Source organism: Psittacula echo (genome assembly GCF_963264785.1).
Source record: "Psittacula echo genome assembly, chromosome: 6".
Classification (NCBI taxonomy): Eukaryota; Metazoa; Chordata; class Aves; order Psittaciformes; family Psittacidae; genus Psittacula; species Psittacula echo.
Window position 1 is genome coordinate 5,005,244 of NC_137743.1, and position 21,348 is coordinate 5,026,591.

General features: G+C 43.4%; 2 protein-coding genes across 2 annotated transcripts; one reads left to right on the forward strand and one right to left on the reverse strand.

Moving 5' to 3' along the window:
* Nucleotides 1–3,289: 3,289 nt before the first annotated feature.
* On the forward strand, nucleotides 3,290–8,514 carry LOC308223112 (ATPase PAAT; the record flags this gene model as incomplete). Its single annotated transcript, XM_080621761.1, has 6 exons — nucleotides 3,290–3,450; nucleotides 3,587–3,790; nucleotides 4,703–4,775; nucleotides 5,343–5,549; nucleotides 6,810–7,282; nucleotides 8,286–8,514. 6 exons carry the CDS (start codon nucleotides 3,290–3,292, stop codon nucleotides 8,512–8,514), a joined length of 1,347 nt encoding a protein of 448 aa, XP_080477887.1.
* A 1,624-nt stretch (nucleotides 8,515–10,138) lies between these two features.
* On the reverse strand, nucleotides 10,139–20,145 carry LOC308222768 (CUB and zona pellucida-like domain-containing protein 1; the record flags this gene model as incomplete). Its single annotated transcript, XM_080621121.1, is given in 11 exon segments — nucleotides 10,139–10,308; nucleotides 11,703–11,971; nucleotides 12,298–12,683; nucleotides 13,908–14,080; nucleotides 15,268–15,494; nucleotides 15,810–15,960; nucleotides 16,996–17,207; nucleotides 17,555–17,706; nucleotides 17,708–17,747; nucleotides 20,004–20,010; nucleotides 20,076–20,145. Coding segments are annotated over 11 exon segments (1,857 nt in total).
* Nucleotides 20,146–21,348: the final 1,203 nt, after the last annotated feature.

The window sequence follows — 21,348 nt, forward strand, 5'->3', positions numbered from 1 at the left end:
TGTTTAGGAAAAAACAGGCATTCTTAAGATCTTTCATAAAACTAACAACTGTGTGCAACAGTGGATAGAATTACAGTAACAAAATGCAGGTCAACAACATTGAAGAACGGTACAGTTCTAACTCCATAAATACTGAGCTTTGTAAAGCATAACTGCCCTGAAACTCCTTCTCCTGAAGTCCTGTATCCACACACATCTATCTCTCTCCATTAGAGAACCCTCCATTAGAACCATAGTGTGCTTGTGAAATTTTGTTTGGCTGAGAGTTCTGAACCAGGTCCATTAAGAGAACCATTTTATTATCTATATGTGTCTGAAGAGCCTGGATTTGGCGATCAATATAGTCCGTTAGTTTTTTCTCCATCAGATCCATATTTTTGGAGATGATCTTTTCCAAATAGGAGCAAATAGGCTGTTGTTCCACTCTGTGAAAAAAGCAAACAGAAACGTCAGTATAACCTATTTCTTAATGACAAGGGGCATGACAGATGTCTTGGCAGCTGAACTTCTTCTATATGTGAAATGTTAGTTACTAGACAATGAACTTTAGAAGGTATTAGGGGTTTAGCACACATGAAAACCTTCCTTGCCTGCTGCCACATTTTACACCTCAGAATTCGTCTATAAACACACAGGGTATACAGTCTTCTTTAAACCTCATTTTGTGTTTCAAAGGCTCAGTGATGTACCAGACATCAGTTTAGTTATGTGTGACAAACCACACAACAGCATACACAGAGCTCCCATTCTGTCAGTGTGGCAGACTGCTCTTCTCACCTGAACTGCTTCAAGAGTTATACACAAACTGTGCAAACTGGATGCACTACCACTTCTATTAAGGTGTCTGCACAGTAAATACCAACAAATGAGGAGGAACAGGAAAGACCGGGAGATGATACACCAGATACAGCAGAAAGATCATGGCACAGGGTGTGGGAAAAGACAACATAAGAATGCAAGAGGCAGAAGTAGTCAAAATGAAAGTGTAGCAACAGCCAAGAAACATAAGCCAAATGTACATGGAATTGCAGAAAGGCCACACTTTTTTAAAATCATAAAAGTTGAAATGGAGGCAAAAGACAAACAATTCTGTAACAACAAACGATGTTGTGATTTCTTCTGAGAAAGCCTCTTATATGCAAGCAGCTCATTTGAAAGATTAACTGTAAACATGCTCATTGCCACACTGCCTCCAAACCCACATTTGAAGATTGGCTATTGCTGTGACTGAGAATATTTTTTTTCATTATATATTTTGTTTCTTAAATTTGTCAATAAATGCAGTCCAACTGCTACTGTAATGAGTGTACCGAACTGCACTTACCCAACTGTCCTGGGTTCAGCAGTAGCTGCATCAACCCCAAGCACAGCAGCTACACCAGCCTCAGTGACAAGTACGGCAGTGTCATTTGAGAGTTGTGAAGGTTTTGAATGGCTTTTGGGTACCCTTGGGACCTGCCTGCTGATTGTGATGGGGATCACCATGTTGGCACACACAGAGTGTGTTCTACACACGACCATTTTGTCTGATCTCAAAAGTTAAGTGGAGTTGTGTTTGGATCTTGTCTAGGGTTAGACAACAATATAGGAGGACCAAGAGGTTTTCCCCAAGGCTGGATATGGAGTCCCCAACGACAAGTTGCAAAGACTGCTGAAGGGCAGGGTGAATTATTTTGAGCCTGGTGGGCCCATGACACTTCAGGCCATCAGGGCAGAGATGCAACATAGAGATGGACTCATGATCGAGGGGTGGACTTAGCAATGGACACTATTGCGCAGGTTATTCACAAGTGTGAACACTGCCCACAGCCTCTCCTGCTCTGAAAGACTGTTACAAGAGATAAAGCCCGACATCATGGACTGGATGGACTCAGCAGCTTTATAGGGATTGGTCCATGCACTAAGGAATGATCTCTGTGTGTGTGTGTATGTATATATATATATATGAGATAAGACTCATGGTATATTGAAAATGTGGGATCTGAGCATGATGTGAATGATATGGAATAAGGGGTGGATATTGTAGTGGGTTCAGCAGTGGCAGTCATTTTTTCTCCTTCTTAGTAGCTGGTGCAGCGCTGTGGTTTTGACTTTCGGCCTGGGAACAGCACTGATAACACCGATGGTTTTAGTTACTGCTCAAGTAGGACTTTGTGAGTCTCATGCTCTGCCAGGGAGGAGGGGAAGCCAGGAGGAAGCAGAGACAGGACACCTGACCCAAACTAGCCAAAGAGGTATTCCATACCACAGCGCCTCATGCCCACTATATAAACTGGGGGCAGTTACCCAGAAGGGCTGAGATCACTGCTTGGGTCAGGCTGGGTATCGGTTGGTGGGTGGTGAGGGGTTGTATTCTCTCCCATCGTTATTTCCCTTACCATTATTATTATTGGTGGTAGCAGCAGTGATTTGTGTTATACCTGAGTTACTGGGCTGTTCTTATCTCAGCCCGTGGGAGTTACATTCTTTCAAATCTCCTCATCTCTCTGGGAAAGGAGGCAAAGGAAGGGGGGAAGAGAGACTGCGTGGCTGACTGTGTTTAAACCACGACACCAACACGCTGCACTTTCCAAGGGCGGCAATAGCTAAACCAGGATTAAAATCCCCCCTCTGGAGCCCACAGCACAGCAGGGACAAGGAGCTGCTGGACTAAGACCCAAAGAGGGCCACAGAAATGTGGTGAGGACTGGAGTAGCTCTGCTCTGCAGCCAGGCTGAGAGAGCTGGGCTGGGTCAGCCTGGAGAAGAGAAGGCTCCTGAAGGGGAGACCTTAGAGCAGCTCCAGTGCCTGAAGGGGCTGCAGGAAACCTGGAGAGGGGCTTTGGACAAGGGCCTGTAGGGCCAGGCCAAGGGGAATGGCTTGAACCTGCCAGAGGGGAGACTGAGATGAGCTCTTAGGCAGAAGCTGTTCCCTGTGAGGGTGCTGAGGCGCTGGCACAGGGTGCCCAGAGAAGCTGTGGCTGCCCCATTCCTGGCAGTGTTCAAGGCCAGGTTGGACACAGGGGCTTGGAGCAAGCTGCTCTAGTGGAAGGTGTCCCTGCCCGTGGCAGGGGGCTGGAACTGGATGCGCTTTAAGGTCCCTTCCAACACAAACCATTCCATCATCCCATGACACCCGCTCCCACTCCATTCCCGTGCCCCGGGAGTTCCCGCCACTCAGCTTGGCACCTCCCGCACCACGCATGCTCAGAGCCCTGTCCGCCACCACACGCAGGCGCTTTCCACCCGGCGCTGCTTGTGACCGTTGTGGCTCCGCTTCAGCTGCCGCTCGCTTCCAAAGCGGGGCTGCGATGGCGGCCGTCTCTGTGGCGGCGGAGCTGGAGGCCGGTCCGTGCGGCGGCCCCCGGGAGCCGTGCTGTGTGGTGGCGAGATGCTCCTGGCTCTGCGCGCAGCCGGACGGCCTGGCCCGGGCACTGTGCCTGAGGAGGGACGCGGGCGGCGGCGAGGCCGGGTGAGGGTGGAGCCCCGCTGGCTCCCCTCAGGCGGGCGGCCTGCGGGGGTGCCGGGCTGGGCCTGGGCGGGAGTGCGGGCGGCGGGACAGGAACGGGCCTGGCGGGGCAACGCGGCCGTGGCGCTTCCCCCCGCAGCACCGAGGCCGTGGTGGTGGAGCAGCGGACGGGCGGCGGGAGCGCGGCTCCCTGCGTGGTGCAGCTGGAGTGCCGGCCGGCGGGCGCCGGGGAGATAGTGTCCGTCGGTATCGTGAGCGAGGCCCGGAACATGGAGGTGTACGTGGGAGAGGAGTACTGCGGAACCGGCCGGGGCGAGAGCATGGGCGCTGCCCAGCCCTTGGGGTGAGTGGGCGCCGAGGGGAGCATGGGCCGGAGGCGGCGGGTGTCGGGATAGGGGTATTTGCGCTAGGTCCCCGGCACCGTTTGGCCCTTCTCGTACTGACAACACCGTTCTCTGTGTATCTATAAGGTGCTCGGTGCCTGCACCACAGCAGCCACTCAGTTTGGTCTCTGTGCGAAACTGATGAATGGGCACAGGGTCTGTGGTTGCCTGTTATAACCTCACAGTCACCGATGGCTTGCACAAGTGCTGCCTCTTTGATAAAGATACAAGGGTGCAGTTATGCTAGTCACCTCCTTATTCTCTTGTATTTAGTGAAGCGTATAATTCAGTAAGTTGTGCTACACTTAAATGCTGTAAGGTGACAGAAGGGTTTAGGACAGGTGTAACTTTTCTGTGTCCTTTAATCTTTCTGGACATCAGATCCGCTCCTCTCTGCAGCAGATCTCTTTTAACTGATCTTTCCCAAAGAACCTCTCGTCTCTTTAATGCGTAGTCATCTTACACTTTTAGGAATAAAAGAGAAAATAAAAAAGGTTTTATTTCTCCCCTTAATAATTTGTCCCGTGCTTTGCCAGGGGCATTCAAGCAATGTATTCTCTGTTGTTTTTAAGTCATTACATGGCACATAAGCTGTTCAGTGAACTAAGTAAAACTGGCAAAAAACATCAGTAAAGATGTGTGAATAATGTGCTCTGGCAGATAATGTACATACACATCCAAATCCTTTTTTACATACACATCTAGTGAGATTCAATACAAGCTGCAGATGAACATTAAAACTTCCAAACCACATAAGAATCACTGTCATTCCAGTCACTTGTTTCTTATCTAAATATTTCCTGATATAGAGTATTTCTACTAAAAAAAAAGTTTATAAAGTGATGTCACAGCTCTTTTATTTTATTTTCTAGTGAAGCTGAAGAGGTTACTTTATACAAAAAGTACCTTAACTTTGAATGCCCTGCAGCTTCCTGTAGAATTAAGGTAGGGAGTTGAACAGAACTGTTGTATTTTTGTTTGTCTTTTTAATCAGTTGACTGAATTGCATTGCTCTTAGTCAAATAATGGGGTTTCTACACTTAATCACTTCAGAAAATCACTTAAATATCTGTTAAAATGGTATTTTGCCGTGGTAGCAGAGTTCTTTTCCATTTGTATCACAGTTTTCTCATTATGAAGACTGTTTATGGGAGAGATAATACAGTCTTAGAGGAAAACAGCTTCATAAACCAGATAAACTGCAGATCAGCAGTTGCTTTGTAATTAAAACTGTTAACTCTGATGTGGTTAAGATGATGAGAATTTGTATGGCCACTGATCTTAAATGCTTAGAAGATCAAGGCCTGATTTATCTCTCGTGCTGCAGGCACCTCTGTTCCATTCAGACTTTTCCAAAGAGTTAATACAAAGGAGAAATGGGCATAATTTTCTTTGAAAAGAGTCTAGTGTTGTTTCTCCAAAGACTCAAAGAATGCATTGTCCCATACACGCAAGGAAAACATTAAGCTGTTTGTTTCCTAACTAAAATATCTCTTTCCCTTCTTGCACCAGCTGCTCTCCATTGGTGAGAAACAAAGAGTACTCATCAGTAAAATAATTGTACAAGTGAAAACGGTGTCTGCAAAACTACCAACTGATTTTCCTTCACTAGGCTCGAGCATAGATCTAGACAGAGTGCAAACTATAATGGAGTCAATGGGATCTAAGTTGTCTCCAGGTGCTCAGCAGCTCATGGACATGGTCCGATATCAGCAGAAGGTAAGTGACTATGCTTTCCACAAACACTACTAATATGTGACCTTGCCTTCTGTAACATTTAAGCATGTTCTAAACTGATCAGGTGTAAAGGTTTTATGATTATTATTTTCTATAGCCCACACTTTCTGCCATTTTCAGAGAATCCTGGAATGGTTTGTGTTGGAAGGGACCTTAAAGCGCATCCAGTTCCAGCCCCCTGTCACGGGCAGGGACACCTTCCACTAGAGCAGCTTGCTCCAAGCCCCTGTGTCCAACCTGGCCTTGAACACTGCCAGGGATGGGGCAGCCAGAGCTTCTCTGGGCACCCTGTGCCAGCGCCTCAGCACCCTCACAGGGAACAGCTTCTGCCTAAGAGCTCATCTCAGTCTCCCCTCTGGCAGGTTCAAGCCATTCCCCTTGGCCTGGCCCTACAGGCCCTTGTCCCAAGCCCCTCTCCAGGTTTCCTGCAGCCCCTTTAGGCACTGGAGCTGCTCTAAGGTGTCCCCTTAAGGAGCCTTCTCTTCTCCAGGCTGACCCAGCCCAACTCTCTCAGCCTGGCTGCAGAGCAGAGCTACTCCAGTCCTCACCATATTTCTGTGGCTCTGTTTGGGTCTTAGTCTAGCAGCTCCTTGTCCCTGCTGTGCTGTGGGCTCCAGAGGGGGGATTTTAATCCTGGTTTAGCTATTGCCACCCTTAGATGAGTGCAGTGAATACAGGTTGTGTACTCAGGGATTTGCTGTGTGTACACCAAGTCCAGAGTGAAGGACTCTGGTTAATTTTAACCCTCCTTGCCAGCCAACTCCCATTTTGCTCGTTTCCGTTCTCGCTGCTTGTCAGTGGCACATTCCCTGTAGTGTCTGGTGTAGTGGTAGATGGGCTGGTTTGTCTTATCTGTGGTTAGTAAAAGTATGTCATATTCAACTAAAGAGAACATGCCCTTACAAAGCATTTGATGTCGATCCTAATCCTGCAAAGGAGGCTATTCCAACAGAGTCCTGAATCCATTTGATGTTAATAATGGTCACTCTTGGGAACACAGCGTGGTAAAAACTAAGTCAGTAAAACTGTTTTGTGACTGGGAGAGTGATGAGAGAATTAACACATAATATGTCCAGGGAAAATCTTTCCCTGTGCTTTTCCCTAAGAATATAATTTAGAACTACTTCTAAAATCTTCATATCACAGTAGTAGAATGCTGAGTTAAGTATCTTGTTCTTGTTGTCTAATTTCTAGTATATTTGAATACTTCAATATTAATCCTTTTTTTTCTCTTCCCATCAGAACAGTTCACCTTTTGGAGACAAACTGAATTGGATTATCTTGGGGAAAAATGCACACTGGCGGGGTGACCATTCAGTAGATGGATTTCACAGTGCAGCTCTTCAGCCATCACTGGATCCATCAGCCAGTGAACCTTTGCCTGTTAAAAATCATTTAACAAGTGAAACAGAACATGGAGACTTAAAAATAAGCCATGATCTAAACACGCAGATGCCTGAAAGAGAGAATACATCTGATTCGGAAAGACTTACTACCCAGCAAAGTACAGTTGACCTTGGAGATGATTTTAAAACGGTGGGATCTTTGCCTATGCAGGAACAAGAGAGTGGAACCCCAAATGTAGCTACCCCACAGGTGCTGCTTCCTTTCCTTCAGAACTTGTGCACTCAGGTAAATCACCTTCGGCTGAAGGATGGCAACAGGCACTCTGGTAAACATGCAGTGGCTAAGGAGGAGTGCATTCAGTGTGTGGGGTAAGTACAGTTTGGTATACTTCTTACAGTAGTAGTTTGGCTGTATTGGCGAGTTTAAGAAGTAAAATATGTAATGAAAGAATTTTATTCTCACAGCAGTAGTCGATCTTCAAATGTGGGTTTAGAGGCAGTGTGGCAATGAGCATGTTTACAGTTAATCTTTCAAATGAGCTGCTTGCATATAGGAGGCTTTCTCAGAAGAAATCACAACATCGTTTGTTGTTACAGAATTGTTTGTCTTTTGCCTCCATTTCAACTTTTATGATTTTAAAAAAGTGTGGCCTTTCTGCAATTCCATGTATATTTGGCTTATGTTTCTTGGCTGTTGCTACACTTTTATTTGACTACTTCTGCCTCCGACATTCTTACATCAAATTTTTCCCACACCCTGTGCCATGATCTTTCTGCTGTATCTGGTGTATCATCTCCCGGTCTTTCCTGTTCCTCCTCATTTTTTGGTATTTACTGTGCAGACACCTTAATAGAAGTGGTAGTGCATCCAGTTTGATACCTAAGGAACGATAGTGGAAATGGTGAGATGTAGGCATCAGAGTTCTGATCTCCATCTTCAGCTCCTGCATTGTTCTTAAAGAATGCAGATGCAGGAATTGAGAATTGCACAGTTTGTGTATAACTCTTGAAGCAGTTCAGGTGAGAAGAGCAGTCTGCCACACTGACAGAATGGGAGCTCTGTGTATGCTGTTGTGTGGTTTGTCACACATAACTAAACTGATGTCTGGTACATCACTGAGCCTTTGAAACACAAAATGAGGTTTAAAGAAGACTGTATACCCTGTGTGTTTATAGACGAATTCTGAGGTGTAAAATGTGGCAGCAGGCAAGGAAGGTTTTCATGTGTGCTAAACCCCTAATACCTTCTAAAGTTCATTGTCTAGTAACTAACATTTCACATATAGAAGAAGTTCAGCTGCCAAGACATCTGTCATGCCCCTTGTCATTAAGAAATAGGTTATACTGACGTTTCTGTTTGCTTTTTTCACAGAGTGGAACAACAGCCTATTTGCTCCTATTTGGAAAAGATCATCTCCAAAAATATGGATCTGATGGAGAAAAAACTAACGGACTATATTGATCGCCAAATCCAGGCTCTTCAGACACATATAGATAATAAAATGGTTCTCTTAATGGACCTGGTTCAGAACTCTCAGCCAAACAAAATTTCACAAGCACACTATGATTCTAATGGAGGGTTCTCTAATGGAGAGAGATAGATGTGTGTGGATACAGGACTTCAGGAGAAGGAGTTTCAGGGCAGTTATGCTTTACAAAGCTCAGTATTTATGGAGGTAGAACTGTACCGTTCTTCAATGTTGTTGACCTGCATTTTGTTACTGTAATTCTATCCACTGTTGCACACAGTTGTTAGTTTTATGAAAGATCTTAAGAATGCCTGTTTTTTCCTAAACATGAGAATTTTGTATGCCCTTTGTGGCTTATTTATTTAAAGAGCATTACTAAAAGCTGTATGAAACACACGGTTTCTCAGTTTCAGCTTGAACAATGGAGAAGTAATCGAAATAAATTGAGTTACAGCTTTTCTTTCTACCCACATGTCATCCCTTCACTGTTCTGTTGTCTTGATGTTTGATGTGTAATATTTAAGGGTTAGAACAGGATGTAGTTTCTTTGTGCTTTTGGTTTATTTATAGGCATTTCTTTTAAAGATCTTTTTTTATTCCATCTGTAAGAGGAAGAGTAGTACTGGCACTGCCTCATTTGAACTGTTGAAGGAGTTGAGTTTAGAAAGATGTGCTATGCTGAACCCCAGCCTGGGTTCTTTGAAAGCCTCACTGGCTGTACAGGCACCTCAGTTAACAGTCTTGTTCCTCAAGTGATGCCTAAACTCAGACTGATGTTAAACTTTTAACTCCTACATTAATTGAGCCATGCAGGAATAACTGGAATGAATGTACACTCAACAGATTTGTATATATCAATGTTTCATTATCCTAAGAAACATAATTACTTCATTTATGGTTGCTCTCAAGGGGACTTCATTGCCACCTAGGACGTGCTCGAGTGGGTATGATCTGCTGCATGTCACCAGCCTTAAACTGACGCAGCAGCCTTGTTGCATCATACTTTAACCAACTGGGATCGGTTCTGTCATTTGGAGTGGTGGAAATGTGACTCAGAGTTCTTTTGTGGCACGTCAAGCTTCATACTTCATTATGTTTATTGCTTTTTGAATTCTGGGGTGTATCATCTGACTTGGAGTGGACAGGGACTTACTGGGAGTTGAGTGCACAGACATTGATTTTAGTCGGTGTCTTGAAATGCATTGAGCAAAAGCTGTTGATGGGAAAACAAGTGTTGGCTTCACAGACCTGCAGAGCCCAGTATTTTTATCTGGTCTACCTTGTATTTTCTTCTCCAGGAAGACTGATGTCTTTTAAAGACTTATCACATCTACTCTTGCCAGGAGTAGAGTTTGCAGAAAGGATAGTTTGTTTTGAACAGGTATCCTGCAGTTCTCCCTTAGCTTAACTTGTGCCAACAGCAGTTTCATAGTGATTTGAAAGATAGAAATTTGCTGTTCTAAGAAAAAGACCTGAATTATCTTGTACTTTACATTCCCTTTATACCTGTTATGTTTTCAGATGCTTTCTAAACACCCTGAAGTAGACACGTACATTCTTCAGCTCAGTGATTCAAGGGAAGAATAGTCAGTGGAGAGGTTTTTTAATTACAAGAAATAGTTGAGATCTGTTTCCAAGCATCATTCCAGTGCTGTTGGTTTATTGATTTTGAGCTGGTTTGGGATTATTCCCTCTCCCCTCTCTGGGTGACAAATCTGAACAGAAGTTGACAGGAATCCAACATATCCTGAAGCAGTTAATAGGAGCTCTGGAGTTGTTGGTAGCCGTGTCCTGCTTGGTGTTTGTGGTATTTCAGTATCACCACTACTGCAATGATGATATTTGAAATCAAAACCACCAATGAAAGAGTGTAGAAGCTGTATTGGAGATTTGGGGATTCTTCAGCTTCTGCTTTAGTGACGGATTCTGTGTGGAGAAAAAAGAAAGTGGGATGGTTACGGTCTTGAATACCATGTCATTGCAGTGGAAATTGAATAAGCTATTTTCTCGCTTATTTTGGTTCTGAGGAGTTGACCCACAGAATTTGCAAATTCTGACTCTCTAGTACTGAAGAGTTGTAAAATTCTGTAATAAAACAGTAGTGCAGAAGAGCATCATGATGTGACAGATTCTTTGGTAATGCTGCAGCAAGTTTCTGCCAAGCACAGTTGTCATTAGCTTTAGAACCAGACAGATGGAGACATCCTATTTAAGCAAAGCTGGGCAAAAGAGAAACTCCTGATTCTCGCCCTGTGCCTGCTCATGGTTTACAACTGATCCTCAGTAAAACTCACTGTTTTTCTGTAAACCATGAGAGATACAGTGAGAATTGATCTCTGCTTTCGAGTGTGACCTATTTGCATTTGAATCCTTTTCACATTATACGCGTGTCCAGTTTCTAGCATACAGATGTGAAAATCTTTCGCTATTGACATAAATGGGAACACATTTAAAATGCTGTTAGAGTTGAGAGAAGTTAAGAATTATTTAAAAGGAATAAAATATTTTGATTGCTATTAGGAGCATGAATAATTCTAAGTATTTCTTAGCTGTGACACCTTAAAGCATGTGGCGCAAGGGGCTTTTCGTAGATGAAGCTTTGGACTCAGTAAAAGTGAGAACAGTAAGCATAGTGGGAATAGCAACACAAGCTGTTTAAAATAACTTTTCCATATTGACCACAGCAAATTATGCTGAAGAGTTTGTCAGATTGGGGCACTAAAGCTTAACTATCTTACAAACAGCTTTGCAACTCTAAAGCCTGGTGTTGATTTCTGCCCCAATGGCTGTCCTTGTCATAGTTTTGTTCTACTAGGCAATACGTATAGTGTGAGGATTCAAACTTTGGTGGAAGAAGTCATTTATGTTTAGCATCTGGTGTAGCTTTTCTGCAGTACCAAAAGTCATTGTTAGAAGATACAGAGATTCTAAAAAGGCTCATACACAATGTCCTTTTTAAGTGGTCTGGCTTGAGCAAGGGGCCCTAGTCCCTGTGTCTGCTTCATCAACTAATGTCATGTTTGATAGTCTGAAATCTTCTCTTGCCATTCATAACTCTTTCTGAATGCAGATCCTACACACACCAGTCCAGTAACTAGGAGCAACTGCTGCTTTTGCTGCTCCAAAGAGCACACCTTGATCCAAAGGCCACCAGTCTGTCCATGTGAAAAGTACTTCTGTGATCTCAACACAAACTTTGAACCAGTTGCTCTGATGCTGTTAGTTTTGAACTAGAGTAACTCCCTTATTTCATTACAAAGGTAATGGGTTTACAGCAAAGAATAACTTAATCAGATTCTTCATTTACACATTCCCATTACCTGAGTGATCGGCAGACCTGAGATCTCTCTTCACACGGATGGGACCTGCTACAGTATTGGTTTTCCACAGGTATGAAGAAATGTCTCTTTTGTGTCTGGAGATGCAGCCTTGGGTGCAGCGGGTGTTGGTGGTGTTGGAGTCACAAATCAGAATGTCACACTGGAGATAAACGGATGCAAAACTCTGCAGGAACTTGAAGGCATTAAATTTGAATCTTGCATGGTGTTCTACTGGTGGGTAGGTTACCACAGTGTCATCTTTATTGCAGCTGTAACAGAATTTACACATCTGTTAAAGCAGTCCAAAGACTGATCATTCTAAGTACTGTGAACTGTTAAGTACAGCATTTAACTAAGGTGTTGTTTTTACATGTGGATATACAGTGACGTGCTGCAATGTGGTGGTTGTGTTTCCTAGCTCTGTTGATGTAAAGCCTTTAAGTTTCTATGAAACTTAGCTTCCAGCCAGAGTCTGGTAAAAAAGTTAAGTGTAAGAGACAAAAATAATGGAACTACAGTTGACATTTAGATTCTAGTTCCTCACATATTAAGAGGCAGTAATAAAATCTATTAGTTGCCCACTTTAATTACTTACCCACTTCTGATTAAGTCATATGTTAGTGATCCAAAATCAGCCTCTGGTGATGCTACGCAGGTATCAATAAACACCAGAAGGTTCGGGTCAGTGGAGTGAAGACTGACTTGAGCAAAAAGAGTTTGGTTCAAGTCTACGTAATACGGGGACTGATGTATTGGCTCGGAGAATGAACCTGAATCATAGAATGACATGCTAACATTGTATCTTCCCACAGCAGTTGTGTTTTGGATTATGTTGTCTTTTGTTATGTAAACGACTTCCAAGGTTGAATTGTTTTCCATTTTGCATTTTACAATGATCTGTATGCTCTTCTGACGGGTGATGATGTTGCCAGTTGCAGAGAGAGACACGATGTTGGTGTAAGTGATGCTGTGACCGTCATCCTGTAAAAGGAATCATATGAAGTGCTTGGTTGGGATTATATGAGCAGTGCAGTTGAAAGCAATTGTAAGTTACAAAGCCCCCAGCTGTGCTTGTCAGAGGCTCAAGATACCTTTGAAAGGTAAAGCAAGTTGTAACTGAAAAACCATTATCAACCCTCTTGTTTTTCCAAAACACTGCAGCAACCCATGAGGCAAAAAGGTTAAGAAATGCTGTGTGGAGTGTGGGAAGTACCAAAGCTGTGCTGGGCACTAGCTCCTGGAAATCTTCACGTGTTGAATTTTTTCCCTTTCCCTTGTGGCTCCAGGGTTAGTGCCAGCCCTATCACTTGTAGAGAATGTTTAAATTACGTATCTAACATTGTGCCACTTTTGATAACCTGGGTTCGAGAGGGAATTTAACATTTGTGGTTAATTTGTGTGGATTCTCTTGGACGTCCTGTGAAAGGCTCACTCGTTGGGCTTTTAAAGAGGAAAAATACTGTTTCTGCTTCAAGACTGGAAGCATGCAATGGGATGAGCTAAGTAAAAATAAATCAGCTTATTCATGTGCTATTCAGAAACTGCCTTTACAAGCTCTTACCATTCATTACCATTCACAAGGAGTGTGACCAGCAGGTCGAAGGAGGTGATCCTGCCCCTCTACTCTGCTCTCGTGAGACCTCACTTGGAGCATTGTGTGCAGTTCTGGTGTCCTCAACATAAAAAGGACATGGAACTGTTGGAACAAGTCCAGAGGAGGCCATGAGGATGATCAGGGGACTGGAGCACCTCCCATATGGAGACAGGCTGAGAAGGTTGGGGCTGTTCAGCCTGGAGAAGAGAAGGCTGCGTGGAGACCTCAGAGCAGCCTTCCAGTATCTGAAGGGGGGCTGTAGGGATGCTGGGGAGGGACTCTTCATTAGGGACTGTAGTGACAGGACAAGGGGTAACGGGTTCAAACTGAAACAGGGGAAGTTTAGATTGGATGTAAGGAAAGAAGTTCTTTACTGTGAGGGTGGTGAGGCCCTGGAATGGGATGCCCAGGGAGGTTGTGAATGCTCCATCCCTGGCAATGTTCAAGGCCGGGTTGGACAGAGCCTTGGGTGCCATGGTTTAGTGTGGGGTGTCCCTGCCCATGGTAGGGGGGTTGGAACCAGATGATCTTAAGGTCCTTTCCCACCCTAACTATTCTATGATTCTGTAAGGCGTTCTTAGCTTAATCACATAACTTATCTCCCACTTTACCTTTTTAGTTGTTCCACAGCTGGCTAATGGGAAGGAGAAGATCACTGAATCTGTGATGACTGGACTGCAAGATGGATCATTCACCTGTATGTGAGTTTCATTATATCCAAGGGAGGCCAGGTAAGACTTGTTCAGAACAATCTTCATGCTATCCGAAAAGCATGTGAGCAGTGCTGCCATTGAAGGAGAAATAAGAAAACAAACCAGGTCACACAAACTGTTGCGGTCATTTCTCAGTTGCTCTAGATCCTGGAACCTGTTGCATGGTTCTTGATTTGTCAGTCTGAAACTGCTGATGCACATTTAAGGTCATGCAGAAGTTGGAACAAAATTTCATGCTTGACTTAAAAAATGCTTAATAAGGAAACCCATATAAAAGTAAGCTGAAAATTTAATGTAAAAATCAGTAACAGAAAATGAATTGCAGCCTTTACAAAAGGAAAAAGGAATCACAATGTTAGTGCAGGATGGTGGGTGAGGAAATTGATTCATGGCAGACATTGAGGGTTTACAGGCTCCTTTTCCACCTCAGTTGATGAGAAGATGGGCGTGCAAATGTAAGGGTCCAATAAGGAGAACGGTCCAGCCCCGAGGGAAAGGAAATTACAACACACCCAAACCCTGTTTGACCAGGTGTGGACCATTTCCTGAGTATCTCACGGGGAAAAAACCCCAAACCATTGAAACTAACCAGTCAGAAAAGGTTTATCCTCATGTTTCTAGGATGGTAACAGTCCTGCTTTGTTTAGAAGATGGGGAAAAAGCAGATTTTTATTAGTGCTGGCCAGAAAAAGGCCCCAAAAGTGAAAGAACAGGCCTTCTTTTGCAGATGGGTCAAGTAATAACTTTTGCTTTGTAGGTAAGACTAATGTGGGATCTTTGAATGCAGAGAGGGTTAGTGACTACCAGTAAAAAGGTTTAAACCCTTAGTATCAATTGTCAGTTCCTTTTGATACTTGCAAGAGGAGAATCAGTCTTCCAGTAACTAGAAGGGCCAACAAAAAATCTGGAGAGGGGCTTTGGACAAGGGCCTGTAGGGACAGGCCAAGGGGAATGGCTTTAACCTGCCCGAGGCGAGACTGAGATGAGCTCTTAGGCAGAAGCTCTTCCCTGTGAGGGTGCTGAGGCGCTGGCCCAGGGTGCCCAGAGAAGCTGTGGCTGCCCCATCCCTGGCAGTGTTCAAGGCCAGGTTGGACACAGGGGCTTGGAGCAAGCTGCTCTAGTGGAAGGTGTCCCTGCCCATGGCAGGAGTTGGAACTGGATGAGCTTTAAGGTCCCTTCCAACACAAACTGTTCCAGGATTCTATGATATATATGAGAACAAGAGCCATCATCCTATTCATGAAGCGATTGTACTTACTGCTGGGCTCCACAGGACTGCTTGGCAGGGGAGAACTGGTATAATGAGCAGAAAATCCTCTGTATGAGTTGGCATAGTCTGTAGACAGCACAACTGTCATAACATTTGAAGAAGATTCAAATTCGGGCTGAGAGCGACCACATGCTTTTCCTATTAAGCCAGTGTTAGTGGTGAGGCCGTCATAGACTGCTACAAAGTCAAATTGGCAGTTCTGGTCTAGTTCCAGGCTGCAGATAGAGGAAAAATAATTACAGGGAAATCTGAGCATAGAATAAACTGCTCACAATGGAAAGAGAATCCAGAGCAGATGAAGCATCTGATGAATTGCAGTCAACTGAAATAAAAGAATGAAGAATAAAAGAATACATAAACAGACATCATTAAGACCAAATAAAACATGGAAAACCCTCAAAGGCAAAGAAATGCTTTAGTGTGTGAAGCAGAGGGACCCTGGCCAGAAGTGGGGAGAACATGCACCACACTGTGCAGAGGTCATAATCTAAAAGAAAGTCTAATAGGTTATTAATACGGCATTTACTCACAAGAAATCCTGGAACTCCAAGTGTATCTTTGAGTTTTCTGGTGCTTGTATGTGCCACACACAGTATGTGAATTCAGGGTAAGGTGCTGGGTAGTTGGGGCTGGTCAGTGTCCCGTTGGGACCGGTTAATTGCCCTCCACAATTTTCAGTTTCTGGCAAGAAGAGTAGATATATTGGTAACATAACAAGGTATATAATGAGCAATAAAGATCTAAAGTTATGTAGCAGGACTGTTTCTATAGGATTCTATTCCTTTGGAAATGATTAGAGGTAGAACTTCTCTGTAGCATTTCAGGTCAGGCGGATGTTACAAAATGAAGCCTCTTGTCTGTATGGTATATCCATGAGGCACAGTGTGATGACATCTGAGCTGGCTGTAGGTGGTTAGCTTGGATACCATGAGCAATTTAGTTTTATCTACATTTTGGGTGAATTAGGTGCCATCTTGGAAAAACCAGTAATGAAGATGCTCCAGCAACCAAAAGAAACCTTGGGAGACTTTATTTTAGGGAAATCTTCGAGGCCTTGGTCATGATCTATATGGAAGAGCAAAATCTTCCAAGTTTGAGAGAGATTTTATTTGATAGACAAAGGCAAAATAGAATCAAGTCAGTGGAAACCTCAGAAAGACAAATGTGGACTAGAAATAGGGCACGAGTTTTCAGCAGCAATGTTAAACACCGGAGCAGCATAAACTAGGATGTGGTAACTGCTATATAAAATTGCTTTTAGGAGCTTGATACCATGCCACTCAAATGAGCAGAAGCAAAGGAACTGGTCACAAGCTAAGACTGATTCTTACCTTTTCAGGAGGAGAAAAATAGGGAGCTTGTTTAGTGTGAACCCTTACTGACTTCAGTGACCTGTACTTGGCAGGAGTTCTGACTAGATGGTCGTATTCTCTTTCTGGCAAATGCTGTAATACTCACAAACTGATTAAATTTAGTAGAAGCCTGTAAGTGAAAGTACAGTCCCATAATGCCTCCTTTGCAATCATGTTTTCTTAATAAAGTCTAACTTTGTAGGCTCTGCAAGTGAACAGTTGTCTTGCTGCCTCTTTCACTGATTTTCTCCCACACCATTCTCTAAGGCCTGAAGAACTAATTAAGTGACACTAATTAAAGATTCCATTAATAGACTTAAAATTTCTTTTAATGGTGCAAACCAACTGTTTGTTAATGACTTACTTGTATTTGCTGAAAAATAGTAATGGACAAAGAAGTTTCTTGCAAAATCCACAGAGTTTGTTGTTATGACAAAAGTTAAACTGTCTGAAGATGATTGAAATACTGGGATCGCATCAGTGTCGTTACATACTTGTCCAAGAAGAGGTGAATCGGTTGAGGTACCATCATATACCTTAATACTTTCTGTTTCACAGCTTGAAGAAGGAGCAAATCTATTGAAAAAGCACAGTTGGAACTACCTGAGCTTTCTGATAGCTAATACAGGCTCAAAGATCAGTGCACAGGTGTTCCTCAGGGATCAGTATTTGGACTGATTCTGTTCAACATTGTTGGTGGCATGGACAGTGGGATTGAGTGCACACGCAGCCGGTTTACTGATGACACCAAGCTGTGTGGTGTGGTTGACACTGGAGGGAAGGAAAGGGATGGGATCCAGAGGGACCTGGACAGGCTTGAGAGGTGGCCAGTGCCAACCTCATGAAGTTCAACAGGCCATGTGCAGGGTCCTACACCTGGGTCAGGGCAATACCAACCACAAATACAGTACAGAAATACTTACTTAAAATAGGAGAAAATCAGCCTAATTGTTTGATTTTCATTCCTCTGAATTTGCCAGGCACAGTTTGCATTTGCATTTAGGTCAATCTTAAATGCTTTGTTGAGGTCATGAAATGAAGCACCGCAGCGAGGTACACCTGTTGAAGAACAGCACCAACAAAAACCAGCTTGCAAGGATCTCTCTCAAGTTTTCTCTTACAATAAAATTTCATCCTTCACTATACAAAGACTGGGACAATCCATCGTGGAACAGACATGCAAAATGTTGTAGGTTGTTTCTAATTTCAGTTTGTGAAAGGTGAAGAATCAATAGTAAAAGAGTAGTAGAAGTATTCTTATCCTCATTTTCCTAGTAGCAGAGATAAAGGGAATTAGGGGAACACATCTCACAGATGAAGCCAATGGCCAAACTGGAAATGCCAAGTGAAACAGGATACCTCAGCAGCTCTCTTCAGCAAGGCCTTGTCACCACAAGCACTTCAAGCCTCTGGTCTTCCCCCTACACTGAGTTCCTAAAGATCATTAAATCTAGTTCTGAGTTTCAGCCCTTGACTTAAAAGCATTTTGGAACCTACACCCAGGCAATGAAGATGATCAGAAGTTTAGAATGGGTTCCAGACAAGGAACAAGTGAATGGACTGGAATAAGTAAATTCACATCCCTGGCAGTGTTCAAGGCCAGGCTGGACAGGGATTGGAGCAACCTGCTCTAGTGGAAGGTGTCCCTGCCCATGGCAAGGGTTGGAACTCGATGAGCTCTAAGGTCCCTTCCAGCACAAGCCATTCTAGGAATCTATGATTCTATGGTTGAAGCAGGTTGGGAAGGGGAGGACTAGGGGGACAAGAAGGTGCTAGACATCTATACATTCATGGAGAGGGTTAATATGAGGTATTATCTTCCAATACAATAACTCAGTGGCTTGGAATGAGACCTGTAAGTTGTGATTTTGAAATAAAGAAAAGGAAATGGGTCTTTGCTGCAGGGTGATGTAGGAGGCAAAAGTAAAACATAAACCAGGTCAAATCAATGAAAGAAAAAGCCTTTGAAAAATATTAGATACAAAAATAGCATTTCCTATGTTTCACAAGTCCTGAGCTACAGTTACTGGTGACTGGGAGAGTATTTTGGGGAAGTCCTTTCAGGCACGTGTCCATGTTCTTTCCTCAGCACCCTTTCTTGGCTGTTTCTGGGTTTAGGATGCACGGCTATCTGGACTTCAACCCAGTTCTTGTATGGAAAAAACCACAAACCAACTATGGTTGACATCACTGGCATCACAATGTTAATAAGTTATGAAGTAGTTACAGTAATGGCAATTGTATAAGACACTTTAGAGAAAGTTTATAATCCAGTTTGAGCATAAGATCTTTATACTTTAATAATAAGATAAAAATAATGGTCTAAACCAGCATTATATAGTATATTAAATATAGTCTGTGCAGTCCCAGATTAAAGATCAGGCTTTCTGATGAACTCCAGGGGGAAAAGAAAGGACCTTCCTTATGGAGACAGGCTGAGAAAGTTGGGGCTGTTCAGCCTGGAGAAGAGAAGCTGCATGGAGACCTCAGAGCAGCCTTCCAGTATCTGAAGGGGGCCTACAAGGATGCTGGGGATGGACTCTTCATTAGGCACTGTAGTGATAGGACAAGGGGTAAAGGGTTCAAACTTAAACAGGGGAAGTTTAGATTGGATATAAGGAAGAAATTCTTTACTGTTAGGGTGGTGAGGCACTGGAATGGGTTGCCCAGGGAGGTTGTGAATGCTCCATCCTTGGCAGTGTTCAAGGCCAGGTTGGATGAGGCCTTGGGTGGCATGGTTTAGTGTGAGGTGTCCCTGCCCATGGCAGGGGGGTTGGAACTGGATGATCTTAAGGTCCTTTCCAACCCTAACTATTCTATGATTCTATGATTCCATGATTAGGAGAGGCATTTCTTTTCACATGTGAAACCTCCAATTGTAAGAGGATTGCAAGGTCAGCGCTATCCTCCCCTTACACTGTTCTGTAGCCAGGCGCCAGTAGAACAGCTCTGCAGCAATACCTTGTTATCCCACAGTAGATGCCCACCATAAATCAGTGAAATCACTGATCAGAGCACAGAATGGTGATCCCAAATTGAGCGAGCAACGACTCTTTATTGCTTCTGAGTGAGGAAAGGCAAAATGAATGAATCTCTTAAGAAGCAACTCTTTCCCAATTAAGTCACTTTATTCATGTTAGTCCAATATAATATTAATATATAAATGCATTTTTCGATTCCAGAATAAAATCTCTTCAATAGCAAACTCTTAAGATAAAAATTTGCCCTAGGGAATAATATATTGATTTTTTTTAATATTATTTACTTTTTTTAACACTTTCTGGCACATTTGGGTGTTACTGTTGTGCAGGAGTAGGTTAAAATAAGATGCAGTTTTAGAGATGTTTAACATATTTTCCTTCAGTTGCTTACAAAATACCTATTGTGCAAAAATTCATCACATTTCAGAGATTAGCAAACAACAACCAGACTAGATTTCCATACCTGAGTTGTCTTCAGCGAGAGCCAGAACAACAAAGAGAGGCAGGAGGAGGAACTGTCTCAGTGCCTGCATTTTGATAGCAGGTGGGGAGTTTTGGCTCTTCTAACTTTTATACCTCCTGCTATCTCTTAATCATCTTGTATTACATGGTATCATGGAGGGAGGGCTTAACCTCTCAGTTCCTGTTTCTTTTGAACAGATATAAATGAGAAAGTAACAGGTGTACCTATTTTCTTAGTGTGTACTATGTGGAGTAAGTTTACCTGTGCTTTTGTCGGCTCTCATGGGTTCAAACACATTTTCTGTTGATGTCATTGGGTGTTTGGGTGTGTTGACGTGAGCAGGAATGTTCTGGAAAGGATTGATAGATTTCCTTGGGAGACACATTCAGCAGTTTGCTCTTAGCATGGTCAGTAGTAGCTTGGGTTTTCCCAACCTCATTTTGACACCTATCCCTTTAGATTATGCTGAGCAAATCATTCCCTGTCATTGCTAAGGATTCCTCAGGTTGTAAAGTGCCACTATTATAATAGAGTTGTCATGAGTAATGATTTCCTATTGCTGAAAGACTCATGGATGAACAAGGCCGGTCACAGAGTTAAAAGGAGATTGCACTGCAACCACTTTGCAGATAAAACTTTCTTAGTTGTGTAGTAGAAGCTACAAAACCGGAAGGACTCAGCCTTTCCCTGTCAAGGTAAGGAAACAAGCACAGTCCTGAGAGCCTCAGCTCCTTCTAGCATGAGTCTAGTGAGTACCTCTTCCAATATATTTACCCTATTTTGTCTTCCATAAGGACCAGAGCTCTTGAAAACCAGAGTATTTCTTCCTGCAGCAGCGGATACCCAATCTTTAAAGCTTCCAGAGGCTGTGATTGTGCCAGCGCCACAGATGTGCCATTCCCCTGGCCTTGGTGCGGTACCTATGTTGTCTGTGAACCGAGCCTGTCCATGTGGTCCTTATCAACACGGGAGCAGGTATCCCACAGCTGTGCAAACAGCTGTTTTCCAAGGTTTACTAGTGAAGTGAAGCTGCAACGCAGACCTGCTGGAAACACATCCAGGTATTTTGCTTTGATAAACAATTTTGTTTGTAAAAACCCATTCTTTTCTTTTATAAGCAAACATGAGATGATGCATCTGTAACAATTCTGCATTTCTAATCTCAGACCTATTCACTCCGTGAAACAACTCCTCCCGATTTTGACTCACTTTAAGGATTTTGAATGCAATGCTCTTCATTGTGCCAACGTACGTGCGTACAATGCCTTTAAAC